This window comes from Nelumbo nucifera, chromosome 3 (assembly GCF_055504915.1).
Source record: "Nelumbo nucifera cultivar China Antique chromosome 3, China Antique-T2T, whole genome shotgun sequence".
NCBI lineage: Eukaryota > Viridiplantae > Streptophyta > Magnoliopsida > Proteales > Nelumbonaceae > Nelumbo > Nelumbo nucifera.
The window spans coordinates 36625090-36644297 of NC_142651.1; the positions used below are offsets into that span (position 1 = coordinate 36625090).

Here is a 19208-nt window from a genome sequence, read left to right on the forward strand (position 1 = left end):
CTATGATGTAGAACCCTCTTCGCCGGTGATACAGTTGCAGAGTGGTTCGCTGTAGCTACCGTCGGGAGAAAGATGGTGAAGAAGAAGGGAGAGAGACGAAGGGCAAAATTGAGTTTTGAAGAAAATTTATACATCACGTCACGTATGTATAAATTTCGGTGTGTATGAATTTCGACAAAACATTAACGTATATTAACTAGGAAAGACTTGGATAATTATAAAAAAAAAACTTAAGGGTACGCAAGATAATAGCTAAATAATAGGGATACCGCATATAAACATGATGGATAGTTTGACTGTTTAAGAGATTTACCCTTTTTTTTTTTTAATTCCGGACCATGAGATAAACAGAGCCGGATAGGTGGCCGAACGGTTCAATCGTCCGGGCCAACGATATTTTGAGAACCATGCATCCGATAATTTTGAATGAACAGTAGGGTCGGTCCACTTGGGAAATGGAACTATGGGCAGCACACGTGTCATGGGCTTCTTGAAATATCTGGATTTAGGATAGGGTTGGGCCTACCACGTCAAAACAGCCCATTCCTCCGCCCCCCCATCAAACTGATGGTCTGAAATCTGAAAACCATCCTAAAAACCTCCTCTCCTCATTCCTCTCTCCTTCCTAGCTGGTTGCTACTACTCTTCCAGACTTCCTCCCCTTACTGACATACTATCGCTTGAAGTTGAAGTCTCACTCGTAGAGAAACTTGTTACTTCTCTTTAGATAGCATTGACCCAGAAGCCAACCCACCCATTGAGAAAACGAGAACTCATAATTGATGGCGGCTCTGTTAGCTTGCTCTAGCGGACACACGAGTTTTCATTCCCATCATCACATATCGATCTCGTGTTCTTCAACTCCTCTTTCTTCCCCTTCTTCTTCTTCTTCTTTTGTCGTTTTGAATCAATGTCCCGCCACCACTTGCAGAACCTTCATCAGTACCACAAAGTCTAGGTCGTCCTCCACATTGTCTTCTTACCATTCCATTTTCTTAAAACCCTCTTTAGCTCTTTCCCTCTCTTCCACGATCAAATCAAATGCGGTGGCTCCGCAGAAGAATGGGTCCCTCCTCGTTTGCATGTCCTGGGACGGTCCTCTTTCCTCTGTCAAATTGATCCTTCAAGGCAAAAATATCGAGGTTTTCCATCCACACTGTTTTTTTTTTTATATATTTTGGGAATTGGGATGAAAGTTGTTCTAATTACTGGTATTGCAGTTAGCAGATACCGTCAAGAGCTATGTGGAGGAGAAAGTCGGTAAGGCCGTCCAGAAGCACAGTCACCTTGTGAGAGAAGTTGACGTGCGGTTATCGGTTCGGGGCGGTGAGCTTAGCAGAGGTCCTAAGCTTCGCAGATGTGAGGTGCGCAGCTGGAATCTTTAATGGTTTCATTTTTTTCTTAAATAGGCTTTATGTAATTGCTTAGTTGGTTTAAAGAAGGTGAATCTTGTTTATATTTTTTAGGTTACTCTGTTCACCAAGAAACATGGGGTGGTTCGAGCAGAGGAAGATGCTGAGACGCTCTACGGAAGTATAGACTTGGTTTCTTCGATTATTCAGAGGAAATTGAGGAAGATTAAGGAGAAAGATTCGGATCACGGTCGTCACATGAAGGGATTCAACAGGCTTAAGGTTCGGGAGCCGGAAGCCCAAGTAGTGGAAGAAGATGTGGAGACAGTTCCTCAACAAGAGGAGGGAGACTTCATAGATGAGGTATTTCTCTTAACTCTTTTGATTTGTTTCATTATTTGAGCTGATTTATTTACTTATTTTTTGTCTAGTTGTTGTTGCAATGCTCATTCCATTTTCTTTTTCGTTCCAAGATTGGGCCATTTTATGTATTGCGTTGTCAGAGTTCATTCAGAATAATGTTTTCATGGCTTCATTTGAATTACTGCAACTTATTGGTATTGATTGTTGTACTATATGATCTTTGGTAAGCCATAAGGGTTGCCCTTACATCTTATCACAGTATTATTTCTAGTTACAGCTAGATCTCGAGAATAACATTCACATGAACATCCGATCAAATGTTAAAACTTATTTTCTCAAGATACCTTAGATTTGGGGCTAGGCTTTTCTTTCATTTTTTCATTCTTCCTTTTCATCTTAGTAAATTCTTATATAGAAAAAAGAAGAGAAGAAAAATGGAGCTATACTTAATACTGTGAAAGAAGTAATTTGTAGACATCCATTGGAAATGATATTTGAATGATGGATCTTCTGATTTTATCAATTTCAAAGCGAACATTAAATTTTACTAATGGTGCTATGCTTATAATTGAAAAGGAAAAGAAAAATAACTAGCAGCAAATGCTGATTAACATTGTCGAAGGAAAAATAAAAGGGAATTCCTCAAAATGTTGTACCATAATTTGGGCCTTTGACTTGCATCAAGTTACTCCTAACTAGTAGATCCACTGATCTGCCTAACATGTATCCAGATTACTTCAACTGACATTGTTTCCTTATCTGAATTGGTAATGGCCCTAGGATTTCATCTATTTCAAGCCCTTGTAATATTTCCCACTTACATATCTTGATTATCTGTCTCTTTTATGTTCATTTTGTGGGCCCATTGTTTCTGATTGTTCAATGTTTCACCCCATAAAATATGGCTGCACTTGTAAGTATCCTACAAATCATTCACTTAGTTTTAATGATAATCTACTTTGCGACAATGAACATGCTCTGCATTTGATATTAAAAATATTAGTAGAAGAAGCTCCACTCAACCATGATCAATCACTTTGTGGCATATATCTACAACTCCAAACAAGTTCATGAAGGTTAGACTCAACAAAACAACTCAAGAAAGCCTTGTCCCAGCTATATTTGGTCAGCTACATGAATCTTGTTCTTTTGTTATTCTCTGTTCAGTGTCATGTCCATTGTTATTCTCTGTTCACAAAGTTTCACTATAACTTAAAAAAAGGCTAAGTGTTTAGTCTTAATAAAGGCCCACTATAACTGAAAACTTTGATGTCTCTTCCATGGGTTTTCTAACACCGGTTTTTGTACCATCATGCATGTTCTTAATTAGGTCCATATAGTATCCATTTGATATCCCTTTCTTTTCCAAAATCTACCATATTATATCTCTAGGAACTTTAATATATGCTTTTTCCATGTCAATGAATCACCATCATCATAATCATCTAAGCCTTGCCTCAACTATATGTGGTTGGTCACATGATTCCTATTTCACCATTTCATTCTTTATAGTGTGATATCCATCTTTAATTTATGGGTGCTTAAATCATTTCTTATTACTTTCACCCAAGTCCTTTTCGGTCTGCCCCTAGATCTTCTAACTCTTTCAATTTTTAACAGATCACCTTTCTCTATTAATGAATACCATGTCAAAATCTCCCTTCTCCACCTTCTCCAAAAACTTTTCTATCAATTGCCTCAATATTAAGATAGCTTCCATGGTTGATTTCCTTGGCATAACCTAAACTGTTTTTTGGTCCAACTATGATATGGAAAAGATATGATATCTGAAAATTTTCTGACCAGTCAACTGGAATTATAAACACAGTAGCCAATCAGGTGTTATTTATCAAATTCATGGGTGGGTTTTGATTGGTCAAAACTCTTTCCACACCATATCTTTTCCGCATCATAGATTTTCCCACTGTAATTTCTTCTCTTTTTTTTATTTGATAAACTTGTTTTGTGTTGTGGACTTTTCTCTATTATTCTTTCATGGTAAAGCAATATGGCTCATAATTTTTACCCAATGAATTATTGTGATTTTGTATATCATCATTGCTTTTAAATAGTTCCAAGATGCTCTTTCTCCATTTGCATGATTTTTTTTTTGGTTTTCATTATCATATTGAATAGTTTAGTCAACTATAATATCTCTACATCAGTACATCTCTTATGCCTTTTTTGGACTTCTATTGGGATACCATTAGGTCCTCAAGCATTTTCATTCTTTGTCTTATTTAAAGCTGCCTTCACCTTAAAGCTTCCAATTTTACAAAAGTACCTATGCTTTCTAGTTATTTTAGAACTACTGATGCCTTCTAAACTCATACTTTCTATATGTTATTTATTTAATTGTTTTTAAAATTAGCTCCTCCATATTTTATTGATTTATTCATCATTTACCAAAGATCTTTGATCTTCTTCGTGGTTGCATCTTTTTTTATTAGTAACAACACAGGAGACTTCATTAATGTGAGATAAACCATAGAACCATACATTGCAGAAAGGAATGTAGGACAAAGGTAAGTACAAGCAGCTGGTAGAAATCTGTTGAATTAAAAAATATGAAAGAAAAATAGTTTCTTGAAGAGAGAAGGAAGAGAGAAGGAGAAGAAGAGAAGAAGAGAAGTTGAAAAGAAAAGAGAGCAATCATCTGGCCGCCCCCTTCACTTATTATTTATACTAAAAATAATAGAACAACACAAAGACAACTATGCTCTTATAGGGTGGCAAAACATAAAACAGCATATATAACACTCAAAAACAAAATAAAATTTGGACTCACATAACTACTGTGGTCCCCACCTCCTATCTAACAACTAACATAAAACATCTACTCAGAAAAACATCATAAAACTGATTAATCTTCAACACTCCTCCTCAAGTTGGGAGTAAATGTCACACATTCCCAACTTGTGTAGATCATGTTCAAGCTTGTTCTTTGCCACCCCTTTAGTGAGAACATCAGCTAACTGCAACTCTGAAGAGACATAAGGGAAACAAACTTCTCCGATTGTTACCATTTTTCTTATAAAGTGTCTATCAACTTCAATGTGTTTTGTCCTATCATGCTGAATTGGATTGTGGGCAATATTGATTGCAGCCTGATTGTCACAGTATAACATCATAGGTTCCTCTGCTTTTACCCCAATCTCACTCAAAAGATATCTAACCCAAAGAAGTTCTGAGACACCATGAGCCATGGATCTATACTCAGCCTCTACACTTGACCTTGCCACAACCGCTTGCTTCTTACTCTTCCAGGAGATCAAGTTTCCACCTACAAAGGTATACACTCCTGATGTAGACCTCCTATCATCTAATCATTCTGCCCAGTCTGCATCTGTATAGGATTCTAGCTTCAGATTCTCATGATTTGAGAAAAGAATGCCTCTTTGCCAAGGTGCTTTTTCAGATATGCAAGTATTCTTTCAATAGTTTCCCAGTGCTGAACCCGAGGTGCATGCATGTACTAACTCACAACACCGATAGCATAAGAAATATCTGGTCGTCATACACAAATATAATAGTCGTGTTATGATCCCGCGCGTAGGATACCGTCACGGGTCGGTCCACGGTGAGAAAGCCCTGCTTTCCCTTGCGCCTTCCCTTGCCTGCAGACCTTATTGCGGAATTGAATGGGTGATTTGTCCAAGAGACCACCTGAACTCTCCCTTGGGGTGATTTGTCCAAGAGACCACCCGAACTCTCCCTTGGGGTGATTTGTCCAAGAGACCACCCAACTCTCTTCACTCTTTTCTTGGTTGGAAAACTGAATGTTTTATAACAAATTCGTAGCTCCTTAAATAGGAGATTACAGAAGGGAATTCCTAATTAAACTCAAACTCCAATTTGAACTCAAACTCCTAATTACCTACTCCTAATGGTAATTCACTCTTACTTAAGATAAAGATAAAGATAAGGGATAAGATAAGGATAAGGTAGGCTGGCGGCGAGTTGGCTTGACGTGTCCAGATAAGGGTGGGCCCACCCCTATGAGCTGTCATGTGGGCCCCGTCTGCTGCTGCTGTCGGGTGCGTGGGCGCGGCTCATGGTGCCGCTGCCGCACGGCGCATGCGCGCGACTCATGGTGCCGCTGCCGTGTGGTGCCGGGCGTGCGCGCGGTGCGTGCTGTCGTGCAGTGCGTGCGGTGCGCATTGCTGCTTGGCGGTGCGTGCTGCGCGCCATGGTGCCGCTGTCGTGCGGTGCCGGGTGGGTGTGCGGTGCGTGCCGCCGTGTGGTGCGTGCGGTGCGCACTGCTGCCTGGCGGTGCGCGTTGCGCGCTATCGGTGCCTGCTGCTGTGCGGCGTTGCCAGGCGGTGCCTGCTGTTGTGCGGCCTGCCATGCGTGCTGCTGCCTATGACTGCTCCGCAGTGCGCTGCCGGATAGTGTGCCCTTAACAAGTCGGCCCACCATTCTTTGATATCTCCCCACATCCTTTACCAACTCACCATCCACACCATTAATTCTGTGATTTGGATCAATAGGACTGTCTGTTGGTTTGGTCCCTAGCTTTCCAGTCTCTTGTAGTAGGTCAAGTACATACTTTCTTTGTGAAATGAAGATTCCATGCTTAGATCTTACAACTTCAATCCCTAAGAAGTATTTGAGCTCACCAAGATCTTTGATATCAAATTCTTGCTGCAATGATTTTTTGAGATCATCATCATTTCCTGTCACCATTATATCATCCACATACACAATCAGAATTGACACCAGAGCATCTCTCCTCTTCACAAAGAGGGTGTGATCAGATTGTCTGTGTGTATCCAAAACGGATGAGTGCCCCCCTGAACCTGTCAAACCAAGCCCTAGGTGACTGTTTCAATCAATACAGAGATTTTCTGAGTCTACACACCTTTCCTTTACCAACATTTTCATAAATGCCTGTTGGAATGTCCATATATACCTCCTATAAATCACCATTGAAGAAGGCATTTTTGACATCAAGCTGGAACAAGGGCCATGAAAAGGTGGCTGCTAGAGATAAAAGGATATGAACTGAACTCATCTTACCTATTGGTGCAAAGGTTTCCAGATAATCAACACCATAGGTCTGAGTATACCCTTTTGCTACCAACCTTGCCTTGTACCTCTCTATCTTGCCATCGGCCTTATACTTCACTGTGAATACTCATCTACATCCGACTATCTCCTTGTCTGTAGGAAAGATTGTGTGAAATGTAGTGGGTTGTACACTTTCTCTTCCCCCTTACGAAGTGCAATGGGAAGATCAAGGTTAGTGGGATCAGCTGCAACAATGGTGTTAGGGACATGAACATTATCACCAGAAAACATAATAGGCTCAGGCTTAAGAGGAATACCTAGAACTGTATCTGCCGAATTTGGAGTTTCAGAAGGACTGATAGAGAGTGGTGTGGGTTGAGGATGTGTGGAGCCAACCATCATCTGCCGGTGTTGATATTTCTGTGAGGTTGCCCATAGTGGCCCAGGTAATGAAACTGGAGGTGCAGGTGCTGGCTGAACTGATGGAGGCACCAAAGAAACAAGAAGAGGAACAGATTGTGACTTCTCCTCCCCAAAACTCTCCCCCTGAGGAGAACCACTCGAGAAGAAGAAGGTGGATTCAAAGAAGGTAACATCCATAGTGACAAATCTACTCATCGACATTGGGTCATAACAGCAATACCCCTTTTGGTTCTGAGCATACCCAAGAAAAACACATTTCTTGGCCTTAAGATCCAATTTATTGCGATGAGGGCCAAGAATGTGAACAAAGGAAACATAGCCAAAAACCCTCAGAAGTATATGAAATATCTCCCCATCTGGAAAAAGAAGACTAAATGGCACCTTAAACCCCAAAATTCGTGAAGGAACACGGTTAATCAAATGCATGGCTGTAAGAACTGCATCTCCCCAAAACTGCACAGGAACTGAAGCACACACCATAAGACTCCTTGCCACCTCCACAATGTGTTTGTTTTTTCTCTCAGCAACTCCATTATGTTGTGATGTATATGCATAACTGCTTTGATGAACTACACCATATTCTAAGAGATACATGGTCAAGTCTTTCTCAAAGTACTCTCTAGCATTATCTGATCTAAAAGCCTTAGTTCTCACTCCAAATTGTGCAAGAACCATTTGGTGGAACTGTTGTACAAAGTTAGGAACCTCATCATGTGATTTCATCAAATATATCCAAGAATATCATGTATAATCATTCACAAACAAGAGAAAGTAATGGAATCCTCCCATGGAAGGGATATGATATGGCCCCCATACATCAATGTGAACAATATTAAAAGCAAAAATACTTCTTTTATTACTTGGTTTAAAAGACTGTTTACAATGCTTTCTTAACTAACAACTCTCACACTCCAAAGTAGATAACCGAATAGACAACTTTGGGAAAAGACATTTCAAAGAACTAAAAGAAAGACGTCCCAAGCGATTGTGCCAAAGCATAATCTGGTTCACTGACTCTGACCCACTACTACTGCTACTGCTAACATGATGGCCCTGATGTCTTAGAATCTTATCCAGAAGGTAGACTCCATTCACCTCATGACCACTCCCAATCATCTTCTTTGACTCCAGATCCTGCAAAACACAATTACCAAGAAGAAAGGTCATGAAACAATTCAAATTTTTTGTCAAAGAACTAATAGACAGTAGATTGGTATGAAGTATAGGGACATGTAAAACAGAAGACAAAGTTATATAATTGGTCACTTTAACTGTCCCCTTCTCGACAATTGGGCATATGTGAACCATCTGTTATAGAGACTCTATGTATACCAGAGCACAACTGATAGGAACTGAAAAGGGTAGGGGCATTAGTCATGTGCTCAGATGCTCTTGAGTCTATAATCTAGGGAGGTCCCTCCTTACCTGAAGTGGGTGCAAGATTTGTAGTTGCATATGAACTACCTGTATGTGCAAAGGAAGTGGTGTAGTTGGCTCCTACATTATGCTGTCCATCTGGAAGGCTAGAGCTAGGTGAATCTTTCTTACTCATAAGCTGTCCAAACCTCTCCAATTCTGTTCTCGCTACTATTACTGCAATGGATTCCCAATCAGTTTGGGAAAGAGGGGCTGAAGAGTTTCCTGTAGTGGCTACATTTGCATTTCCTTTCTTGTTTCTTATTCGAGCAGGCATAAGATTTGGATGAAGCTTCCAACAAGTGTCCCTGGTAGGTTGATGGTTTGGGTTAAGAGAATATGGAAGTTCAGTGTAATTGGGTTAAGAGAAGTGCAAACTCGTTTTCTGATGGTTTGGCTAGGCAAGGAGTGAATAGGATTTCTGGGTTCTAGGCTCAGTTGTAATTGTTTTGTTCTATTTCAGCTTGGGATTTTATCCTTTCCCTGGGGAGTTAAGATTCTTTAGCTCCCCTTTTTGTAACCTTATTTTATTTAATGAAATATGTTGTTATTGATAAAAAAAAAACAAGTGTCCTTAGTATCAAGGTTCAAAGTATCGCTAGCCGATACGTATCGTTCCGGGACCCTTCCGATATGCCCCTACAATGGGTGTATTGGGGGTCTGACCGGTTTAGGGGATGGAGGGGTCCTAGACCGGCTCCCCTGAACCAGTTTTGAAAAATAAAAAATAAAAAAAAGGTAAAGAAAACAAGTATCGAAACACGGCGTATCAGGCGTATCGATATTTTGAACCTTGCCTAGTATGCTTAGGCTTCTTGCAATAATCACACACCAAGTCCTTATCTTCCCTTCTAGTCTCACTACTCCCCCTGCCTCCATTCGTTTTAGGTTTTGTTGTACCAACCATAGTCGACTAGTCAATCCCAGGTTGTCTCAGCATTGCATTCCTCCTACTCTCCTCTCCAGAGACAAAGGCATAAGCCTGAGAGAGTGTCACACCCACCCTAGAAAGAATATGCTGCCTAGCAATGTCAAATTCAGGGTTCAGCCCTACCAAGAACTTAAAAACCCTAATCCTCTCTACCAGTCTATGATAAGTTGCTGCATCATTTACACTTTCCCATACCACAGCTTCTAAGTGATCTATTTCCTGCCATAGGGTTTTCAGCATGGAGAAATACACAACAAGAGGTTTTTCTCCCTGTTTCATACTTATCACCTAATTTCTTAATTGATAGGCTCTGGCTTCATTTTGCTTCTGAGAGTAGGTTTCAATCACTCCATCCCAATTCTCTTTAGTAGTATTAGCCCATAGGAAATTTTTTTGCAATATGAGGTAACATAGAATTACATAGTCTGGACATTACCATGCAATTATCCTGCACTCATCGGGAAGAGTCTGTATCAGGTTTCTTCTCCTCCCCATTGAGATACCCTAATTTTCGACGGGCACCAATAGCCATCTCACCTGATTGTGCCCACTCCAAATAATTTGTACCATCAAGTTTTACTGTAGTAATGATCCCAGACAAAAAAATATCACTACTACCTCCAACACTCAGTCCCACAGTATTGGTAGATTTCATCTCGGTATTCCAACTCTCCATCTTACTTCAAATAGTTCAACAGTAAGAAAAAATAGATTGGAGACCTTCAAAAAATAATTTAATATCACACATAGAAACCAACCCTTTCGGAAGAAGAAAATCCTAGCTGGAGAGAAATCTCTCTCCTCCCCACGCCTTCCAACAGAGAGGAGTGAATCGATCATTCCGGGAGCTCAGAAAATTCCAGAAACCAAACCACCCTCTTCAGAAAATCAAAAGAAAACTAACAATACCTGGGCGCCCAAGATCAGATAAAAAACAAAGAGTCCAACTTTTCTGGGACTCTTCCCCGTACTCCAGTTCTTCCTGATTTTGATGCTGAATAGTAGATCACCTTCTTGATACTAGATCCCACCAAAAAATCCAAGAACTGGGCAATCTATAGCAAATCGATCAGCCCTTTACTACTTCATGTAGTTGGCTGATCTAGGGCTGCATTAGAATGCTTCAAGAAACAGGAGATCAGCAAATGGTTTTGCTAACGCCCTAGCAAAACAAGGGACTGCAAGGGAGAGTCTTTTTTGGGCAGTGCTGTAATGTTTGATGTTTATTGGATCAACCTTTTCTAATAAGGGTTGAATTCTGTGTTTCAGGTTAATTTATCTCTAATGAAAGTTATCGTTTCTGATAAAAAAAAAAAAAAGAATGCTTCAAGAAACCCTAGCCGATGCTCTAATACCAAATAGAAATCTGCTGAATTAAAAAATATGAAAGAAAAATAGTTTCTTGAAGAGAAGGAAGAGAGAAGGAGAAGAAGAGAAGAAGAGAAGTTGAAAAGAAAAGAGAGCAATCATCTGGCCGCCCCCTTCACTTATTATTTATACTAAAAATAATAGAACAGTACAAAGACAACTATGTCCTTATAGGGCGGCAAAACATAAAACAGCATATATAACACTCAAAAACATAATAAAATTTGGACTCACATAACTACTGTGATCCCACCTCCTATCTAACAACTAACATAAAACATCTACTCAGAAAACATCTTAAAACTGATTAATCTTCAACACAGCTCAATGCTGACAAGTGTCTTGTAAGTCATTACATATGGTTTTGGTACAAGTCCCTCCCTGACTAGCATATCCGCTAGGTTTATTGCAGACAGCAGACCTGGGAATCCATTTGAACTGGTGGTTCATTGTGGATACCAGCAGCTTGATCTAATCAGATGCTTTAGGTTCCAGCCTTCCAGGGTTATTGATCTTCTAATGCAAGCCATCCAATCACTACTCAGCAGTCACATTCAATTGACAAGTCAGTCCATCCCTTTTCTTTGCACGATCTGAGGCCAAGAAGAAGTGCTAATGTTTCAGCTCTCAAAGAGTTTCCCTCCCCAGCTGGTCTGCATTAACTAAGGAGGACTCCATGATTTCTGATTGCTCCTCCATATCTAAATGGACCTGGGTTACCTAAACAACAGTCAACAAAGATGAATCCTTGATGCATCTAATGTGATCTAATTCCCTAATTTTCTCTCTCATTTTTGGAAGTTTCTAAATTGAAGAATGTGAAGATGCAGAGATGGGCGGCTGATACTTGGGTGCTCCAAACCTACACATAAAGAGAAAAGAGCAGTTGCCACACAAGATGGGATCCAAGACACCTATCCCTCAAACAAAATGCAAGAGAGAACTACTTAATGTGGATGGGGCCAAAAATTGGAGGTTACTTGACCTTCCAAGATATCTTATTTTTCACATCTTCTATCATTATGATAGCATATATATATATATATAGGTCTCTGCCCAACGTTCCCTTCCTGTTTTTGAGGAGGGACCTATTATCTTCCCAACGTTCCCTTCCTTGTTTTGAGGAGGGAACTTAACCAACTTGAATGTTTGGGGGGAAGACCAAGTCAAGGCCTCTCCAGATTGAGACAAGTGTCTCATATTGACCAATGATCTAACCACTTGGTCATCCAGTCTAGACTGGGTCAAATGGATATCCATTGACCCAATAAGAGTTGGAACTAGGATCCAGAATAATCCAACAATATTGGTATCTCCATGCATAAAAACATTTTCAAATAAACAATCAAATAAATTTCTTTTTATAGAAAATAAATAAATAGGTAATAATTTAAAAAAAAATGAATGATTGTGTGTGAAAAGTGTTGCATAGAGATAACCATAAAATAATCATCTTCCATCAACATGTGGCTTGTCACATGGTCATTGGATATTCCAACATGTTGAGGATGAAACGAGGGCCTATGGCCACTCTACCATCATAAATTTCATTTGCTCTCAACTTTAATGCCTAACTTATGCCAAGACCAATTTTCAAGTTTACTGCTTTTTTGGGTCTTTTGTCGTTGTCAATCTTTATAACTTGCTTCCTTTGCTTTCATTACATTTTAAACATTTTCATTCCACAATTAAGTATTTTTTTAGCAGCTTGTCATTTCTCTTTAGATTCTCCTAAGCCTCTTTTGTTTCTTTTATACAATTGTTGTTGGTCTCTTCATATGAACTCATTTTTTCTGCTATTATTAGATTGTCTTTAAATCGTGATACTTTTTTCTCTCTTTATTTCCTCACATAATTCTTGGCCTTCTATTTTCTTCCATCTTTTAATGCAAAAATTTAAAACCATTAACTCATTTTGTGTGATTTTTCTCATGGAATAACTTTACAATCCTTTATATGTCTTTTGTTATGTTTTCCTAGTAAATAAAAATTTATTTGTCTTGAATTAAAAAGGTCAACGTAACAATGTCAAAAGCTATACTCCCATCTTCCAACTCATCTTTTACTTTTATTTATAAAATCTGTAAAAATATTATCTCTAACTCTTTTCAATTTATATTGGAGATATCTTATGCCTATTTGGGACCTTGGGTATCTTGAGGTGGAGTTTGTTTTCTCTAACAAAACATGCTTGAGGCATCTTTGAAAACCAAACATTTCTTCTATGCCTTTATGTTCACTATTTCACTTTTCACAACACAGGGAACATTTAGGATGTATTTAGTTTTTATGCTTCACTTACATGATTAGTGATGTTCACATCCAATTGGTAGGTGTTTGTTCCTTTGGGTTGCAAGCACATGGTATGACTTGATTTGGGCTTGATTCAGAGTAAACAATTTATAGGTTGGCTGTCATGTTGGATTTGTTAAGTTTGATTAGCCCAATTTGTTAAGTTGGTGGATTAGAGAGAATCTTCTGCTCTTTGCTTTGTGTTGGGATGTATGGAGTTAAAGAAATAGAAGGATCTTTGAGTTGAAAATGCACCCTGGGAGGTTTTAATTTGGAAAATCGAGTACAGTGGTTTGATGGTGTCTAATTTTGAAGGTATTAAATGGCTGTATCTATTATTATTTTGGAGATCACTGGGAGGATGTACTTTTTAAAGCAAGGTCCTGGCTCATTAGCTGTGCGGTGCTCAACTGTTTGTTTTCTTTACTTCAATAAAACTTTGCCATTTACTAACACACACACACACACACATTCATATTAGAAGCATGTACAACAACTTATATGTGAATTCATTGAAGTGCCTCACTATGACTTTGCATTTTGCATGCCATGAATCAAGAATCAATTCATATGAACTGATTTGTGGTTCTCTAGTGGAGATCGCAAATCCAGCAACACTGGTTACAAGAGTATCTATTTCTGTTTGGTGGAATTAGACTAAATTTCGCAGTGGTGATTCTCGGATTATGACTAGGTTCCAGATTGGTTCCCAGTGATTTTTTGTTCCAACACATGCTGCATAATATGACACTTGGGTTTGTTCAAGAATGATGGACCTAAGCCCACGACACCTAAACATTTTTTTGGCCACTTTTATTGCACTATCATCTTACTGCACTTTTCTTTATGTATTTATTTCTTTTTAGCATTTTATACTCTTCTTACCTTCTAACAAGAATGTGGTATAAAGAATGTATCTCAGCAACCATCCATATAACTACTCTTGCATAACAGACTGCATAGCATCTCTATTTTTACATGCATAAATTTTCCCAATGGAATGTTTTCCTTCTTGGGGTTTCTGTATCCTCATTTTGTCGCTGTTTCTCCAGATTGTCCGTACTAAATACTTCAATATGCCACCACTGACTGTCAATGAAGCCTTGGAGCAGTTGGAAAATATTGATCATGATTTCTACGGCTTTCGAAATGAAGAAACTGGTAACAATAACTTGTTTTTTTTGTCCATTTATTTGGCTCCTATACTTTATTGCCTTCTCCAGCTAATTGTTAAGGGACAATTTGCCCTGGCTCTAGGTGAGATTAATATTCTATACAAAAGAAAAGCTGGAGGATATGGCTTGATAATTCCTAAAGGAGATGGCAAGACTGAGACATTGGAACCAGTGGTGATGGAACCAGCTAAAGAACCTTCTATGGCAGAGTAGATGACCTAGGACGGAAGAAGATCATGTCGTTGTGAAGTTAGCTGTAAGTTCAATTTAGCTACTGATTTTTTTTACGGCATGACAATGTAAAAAGGAAATATCATAGATGCAGAATCAACCAATGGTGGGATATTGATGTATTCTATGAAGGTTGTTTGCAATGTTTTTCCATGTTTTGGTCTGGAAAATTTATTTTTGCAAGATGAGTTTGTATAATTTGGTGCCCATCACTTACTGTTTTTTTTCTTTTTTTTTTTGGAAAAAGGTAAGGTAATTTTATTCAAACCAAAAGCAGATACAGGCTGAATTCAGACCCAGAACGGCAGTCTGAGAACAGCAAAAATTACAAGCTCCACCAGGAGCAAGACTAAATAAAAAAGACAAATTCAGACTTCTGAACTCCTTAGTAATAGAGACCCAAGAAATCAGCTTGCCCACTGCTCTCTGTATTATATTTTCAGGGCTCTTAGCTCTATTACAGAAAATCCTACTGTTCCTTTCAGCCCAAATGGACCACAAGACAGCAGCAGGAATGGTCCTCCACACCAATTTCCCTTCCTTACTTAGGCCTTTAACTTTCCATCTGCAGAGAAGCTCCTTAACCGACCTAGGCATAACCCAACTGATATCCATGGATTTGAGAAAGTGCGCCCAAACTTGAGAGGAGAATGAACCGTGAAGACACAAATGATCTGTAGATTCAGTAAGGAACCCACAAAGACCACAAGATAAATCCAAAATTTGAATGCCCTGTCTCACAAGATTAGATCTAGAAAGGCATTTGTCAAGGGCCATCGTCCATGTCAGAAAGTTGGACTTTGATGGACTTGTAGGATTCCAGATCTGTGTAGCTGGGAAATCAGTGAGGCCCAAACTGCATAACTTGGAGGCAAGGGATTTGACAGAAAAATACCATCTGGATTCCATTTCCAGCACCATTTGTCTTCCAATAACAGGTCTATCTTCTGCTTCTGAAGAAGAGCTATCAGCTCCATAATCTCTTCTAACTCTCACTAAAAAAATTCCTCTTAAAAAGGGGCGGGGGGGGGGGGGGGGGGGGTCCAAGTAACAGAATCTCCAGACAAATAAAAGCTCTCAGCCACAGAAGCATCTTGGTTAGAAGCACACTGAAAAAGGAGAGGAAAAAACTCATCTAGGACCATTCAAGCACCACGAGTCCTTCCAAAACCTAGTTCTCTCCCCTTTACCAATCTTAACTGAAATCCCTTCCAAGGAAACAGAGAAATTCTTCATGATACCTTTCCAGTTGCCCCAATTTGGAGGAGGATCCCTAGATCTCCAGTTGCCCCACTCCACCCCATATTTACCACTATGAGCAATCTCCACCCAGCATTCCTTTCAGTCGAGAACCTCCAAATCCACTTACTAAGAAGGGCAGAATTAAAGCTCTTCAACTTTCTTATACCTAAACCATCTTCAGCCTTAGGAAGACATACTTGGTCCCAATTGACTAGGTGAATTTGTTTTCCTCTTCCCAACCCCTCCAAAGAAAACTTCTCTAAAGCTGCTCCAATCTTCTTGCTACTTTGTTTGGGATGGGGAAAAGAGAAAAGAAATAAGTAGGTAAATTGGAAAGGGTACTTTTTATTAGAGTAACCCTACCCCAAAAGAGGGGTATCATGCCTTTCAGGATGCTAATTTCCTTTCCATTCTTTTAATAACTGGATCCCAAACCGAGGAAGCTAACCAACTTTGCCAGCACCTCCGCACAATCTAACCTACTTTGTTTGGGAGGAATTCAATCTAACAAGCCAGCACCTCCGCACAATCAACTATGTTGGTTACTTGACCCACTTGAATGATTTGACTTTTGTTCAAATTGACTTTAAGCCCAGAGACCACCTCAAACCATGTTAAAATCCTAAGAATAAGATCTAATTAGATAGGAGAAGTATCCACAAAGTATAAAGTATCATCTGCAAATTGGAGAATAGTAACCTTTTCCCCTTCAGGAAAGATTACAAAACCTTCCCAATCATCAGAATCATCGGCCTTTTTATAAAACAGAGTAAGAATTTTCATAACACAAATAAAGAGCAAGGGAGACAGGGGGATCACTTTGTCTCAGACCTCTAGAGCTATCAAAAAAACCCCGTTGACTGACCATTAATCAAAACTGAGAATTTGGGAGAGGTTATACATACTGTTGACCGTGGCTCTCCATCCCGTCTTTTAGATAAGTATAAATATATAATTACTTGTCCGTTCAGTTAGATTTGCAAACCTCCAGCTGATGTGTATAGTCGGGCTAAACATAGGATTAGACTTGCCTATCCTAAAAAAGAAAGAAAACCATAGGATTAACCTTGCTCTTGTTCTGTTTAACCCGTGTTTCCATTTTTTTATCTTTTCTCTTATATTATTAGATTATTAACTTTTCTTTGTGCGATTTCCTTTTAGAAGTAGTTTGTTTCTATTCTGTTTGTGGTAAATTTGCTACTTGCATAAGAAAATAATTGAGTACTGTTATTTTAGGTTTCCCCTTACGATGATAAGGGAAAAAAACTTTTCCCACACCCTAGTATTTACCAAAAAAAAAAAAAGCTAATTCCAAGTTTTAAAGTATCCAGAATAAAAAAAAAAGGTTTAAAGTAGCTTTTAGACATCCTGTACTTTCACATTTTTTTACTCCAAATTTTACTTCTACTGGAAGGGCGGACCGTCTTCAAATTTTATTAATTATTATTAAAATAGGGAGGATATACCGATATGGCTCGCCTTCCCCAAACCCTTTCTTTTCCTACAACACTCGCATGAAAATATAGATTATAGGGTGTATCTAATTGGAAAGGAAGGGGCAAAGGGTACATGACGTGGCAGGATATCTGAATTGCCCGAACAGATGGCATGGGCAAATACCAATGATCCTCGTACCATACCATAATGGATGGCAACTAGAAGTGTCTGATAATTATGCTGGTATAGGTCAACGCGTTACTAATTCTATATCCATGTAAACAATAATTTTTATATATTTCAAATGATATTCCCCGCAGAAAAACAAGTTTTGAAATTTTGCAATGTATCGGGATAAGACCTGTTCATGGGCCGGACCGGGCTCGGGCCGGGCTTTCACTTGTCACTAATGAAAATATACTAGGTTCAAGCCCGAGCCTGGCCCGACCAATGGACCTATAACTTGGGCCCGAGCCCGGCCTTGGTAAAAAGCCCGAAACTCGAGCCTAAGCCCGAAGCCCGACCTAATTGAAAAAAAAAAACAATTTTCCCTATTTAAATTAGAATTAAAAATGTATTTTTTTCTATTTAAATAAACAATGGGCCTACAAGATGGTATTTTTCCCTTTCTTTTATATTTTAAAATACAATTTTACATTCTTAAATCAAAAAAATTATTCAAATGGACATAATCATATAATTAATTTTAAAGTTTAATATTAGGTTAGGCCGAGCCGGGCTCGGGCCGGGCTATTTTGACAAAACTCAAGTCTGACTTGAATTTATTGTGGGTCGGACTTTTTGGTCCGAATTTAAGCCCGTGGGCCTATAAGCATGTTCAAGCCCGTCTGGGGGTTGGGCCGGCCCGTCGAGCCACCCGACCCATGAACAGGTCTAATCGGGATATATCGGCCAATACATATTGTTACAGTAAGAGCCGATATAACATAGAGAATTTGGCTGTTGAATTTGAATTTGACATCATTAAAATAACTTGTTAAAAACCTTAAGTAAGAGGATTTGAACCCTAGTCATTAGTTGACATAGATCTACCACTACACCATATTCTATTTATTTTCCTTATAATATTTATTTTAATTCTTAATTATTAATCTTTCTATTCATACTGGACGTTTGTTGATAAATGTTAAAATTGATCATTAAAATTAATATACTAAATTACTAATTAATATTAACATAAATTATATTGATTTTTTTTAAATTAAGGCATATATTTACACATTTTAGTTCTTCCATTATTTTTCAATGATTACCAATTGTTCCGATATCTCACACTTTATATAAGCTATTAAAGCATGGTTATATGTTTAAATAACTTATTTATAATGATATAGAACTCATATATATTGTTAATATATTTTTTAAGATTTGTTTGGGTTTCCTAGTCTATCTAAGCATATCTTGATTTTTTATTTGTATACATGCATATTCAAAATGTATCTAAATATGTCTCTTAAAATTTTCTTTTTCATACACCTTTCATTTATGATACTTTGAACCTTGGGAGGAAAAGGCTATAAGACGGAACTATCAATGATTTAGGGCCCGTTTGGCACCTCTTTCCGCATGATCTTTTGGTTGTTTACAAGCCGGGTAGATCGATTTTTGGTCTATTCCAGTTTGGTTTGCAGAAGATCTAGCCGCCAAAAGCTGGAGCGTTGAAAAGACGCGAGAAGCCCATTTTGGGTTGATTTCGGGAAGCTTCAAATGAAGATTTTCGCATTTTTTCAGTTTTATTCTTGCACGGAAAGACATAGAAATATGTGATACTGCCAAACTAGCTTTGGGCTGCTTAGATCTTCATGCAAAAGCTCAATGTGTCTTTTGATTGTCAGAGCTACTAGAAGATCTTCCAAAAAATACGTGCCAAACGGGCCCTTATTAAATTCATCGATTATTAGTTATTATGTCAAAAATACTTTTTTCTTATTTTTTTTTAGAAATTAT

The 19208-nt window shown here is 38.6% G+C and overlaps 1 protein-coding gene across 1 annotated transcript; it reads left to right on the plus strand.

Annotated features, from left to right (window-relative positions):
- The first annotated feature begins 542 nt into the window (after positions 1-542).
- LOC104593375 (30S ribosomal protein) lies at positions 543-14759 on the plus strand. Its single transcript, XM_010253151.3, has 5 exons — positions 543-1142; positions 1221-1364; positions 1467-1715; positions 14208-14316; positions 14413-14759. The coding sequence occupies exons 1-5, from the start codon at positions 783-785 to the stop codon at positions 14541-14543; spliced, it is 993 nt and encodes a 330-aa protein (XP_010251453.1). The 5' UTR covers positions 543-782; the 3' UTR covers positions 14544-14759.
- The last annotated feature ends 4449 nt before the right edge of the window (positions 14760-19208 follow it).

Coding starts and splice junctions, on each gene's coding strand:
- LOC104593375 (XM_010253151.3), top strand. CDS start 783: ATGGCGGCTCTGTTAGCTTGCTCTAGCGGACACACGAGTTTTCATTCC. Junction 1,365..1,466: donor CTAAGCTTCGCAGATGTGAG/GTGCGCAGCTGG, acceptor TATATTTTTTAG/GTTACTCTGTTCACCAAGAA. Junction 14,317..14,412: donor CTTTCGAAATGAAGAAACTG/GTAACAATAACT, acceptor CCCTGGCTCTAG/GTGAGATTAATATTCTATAC.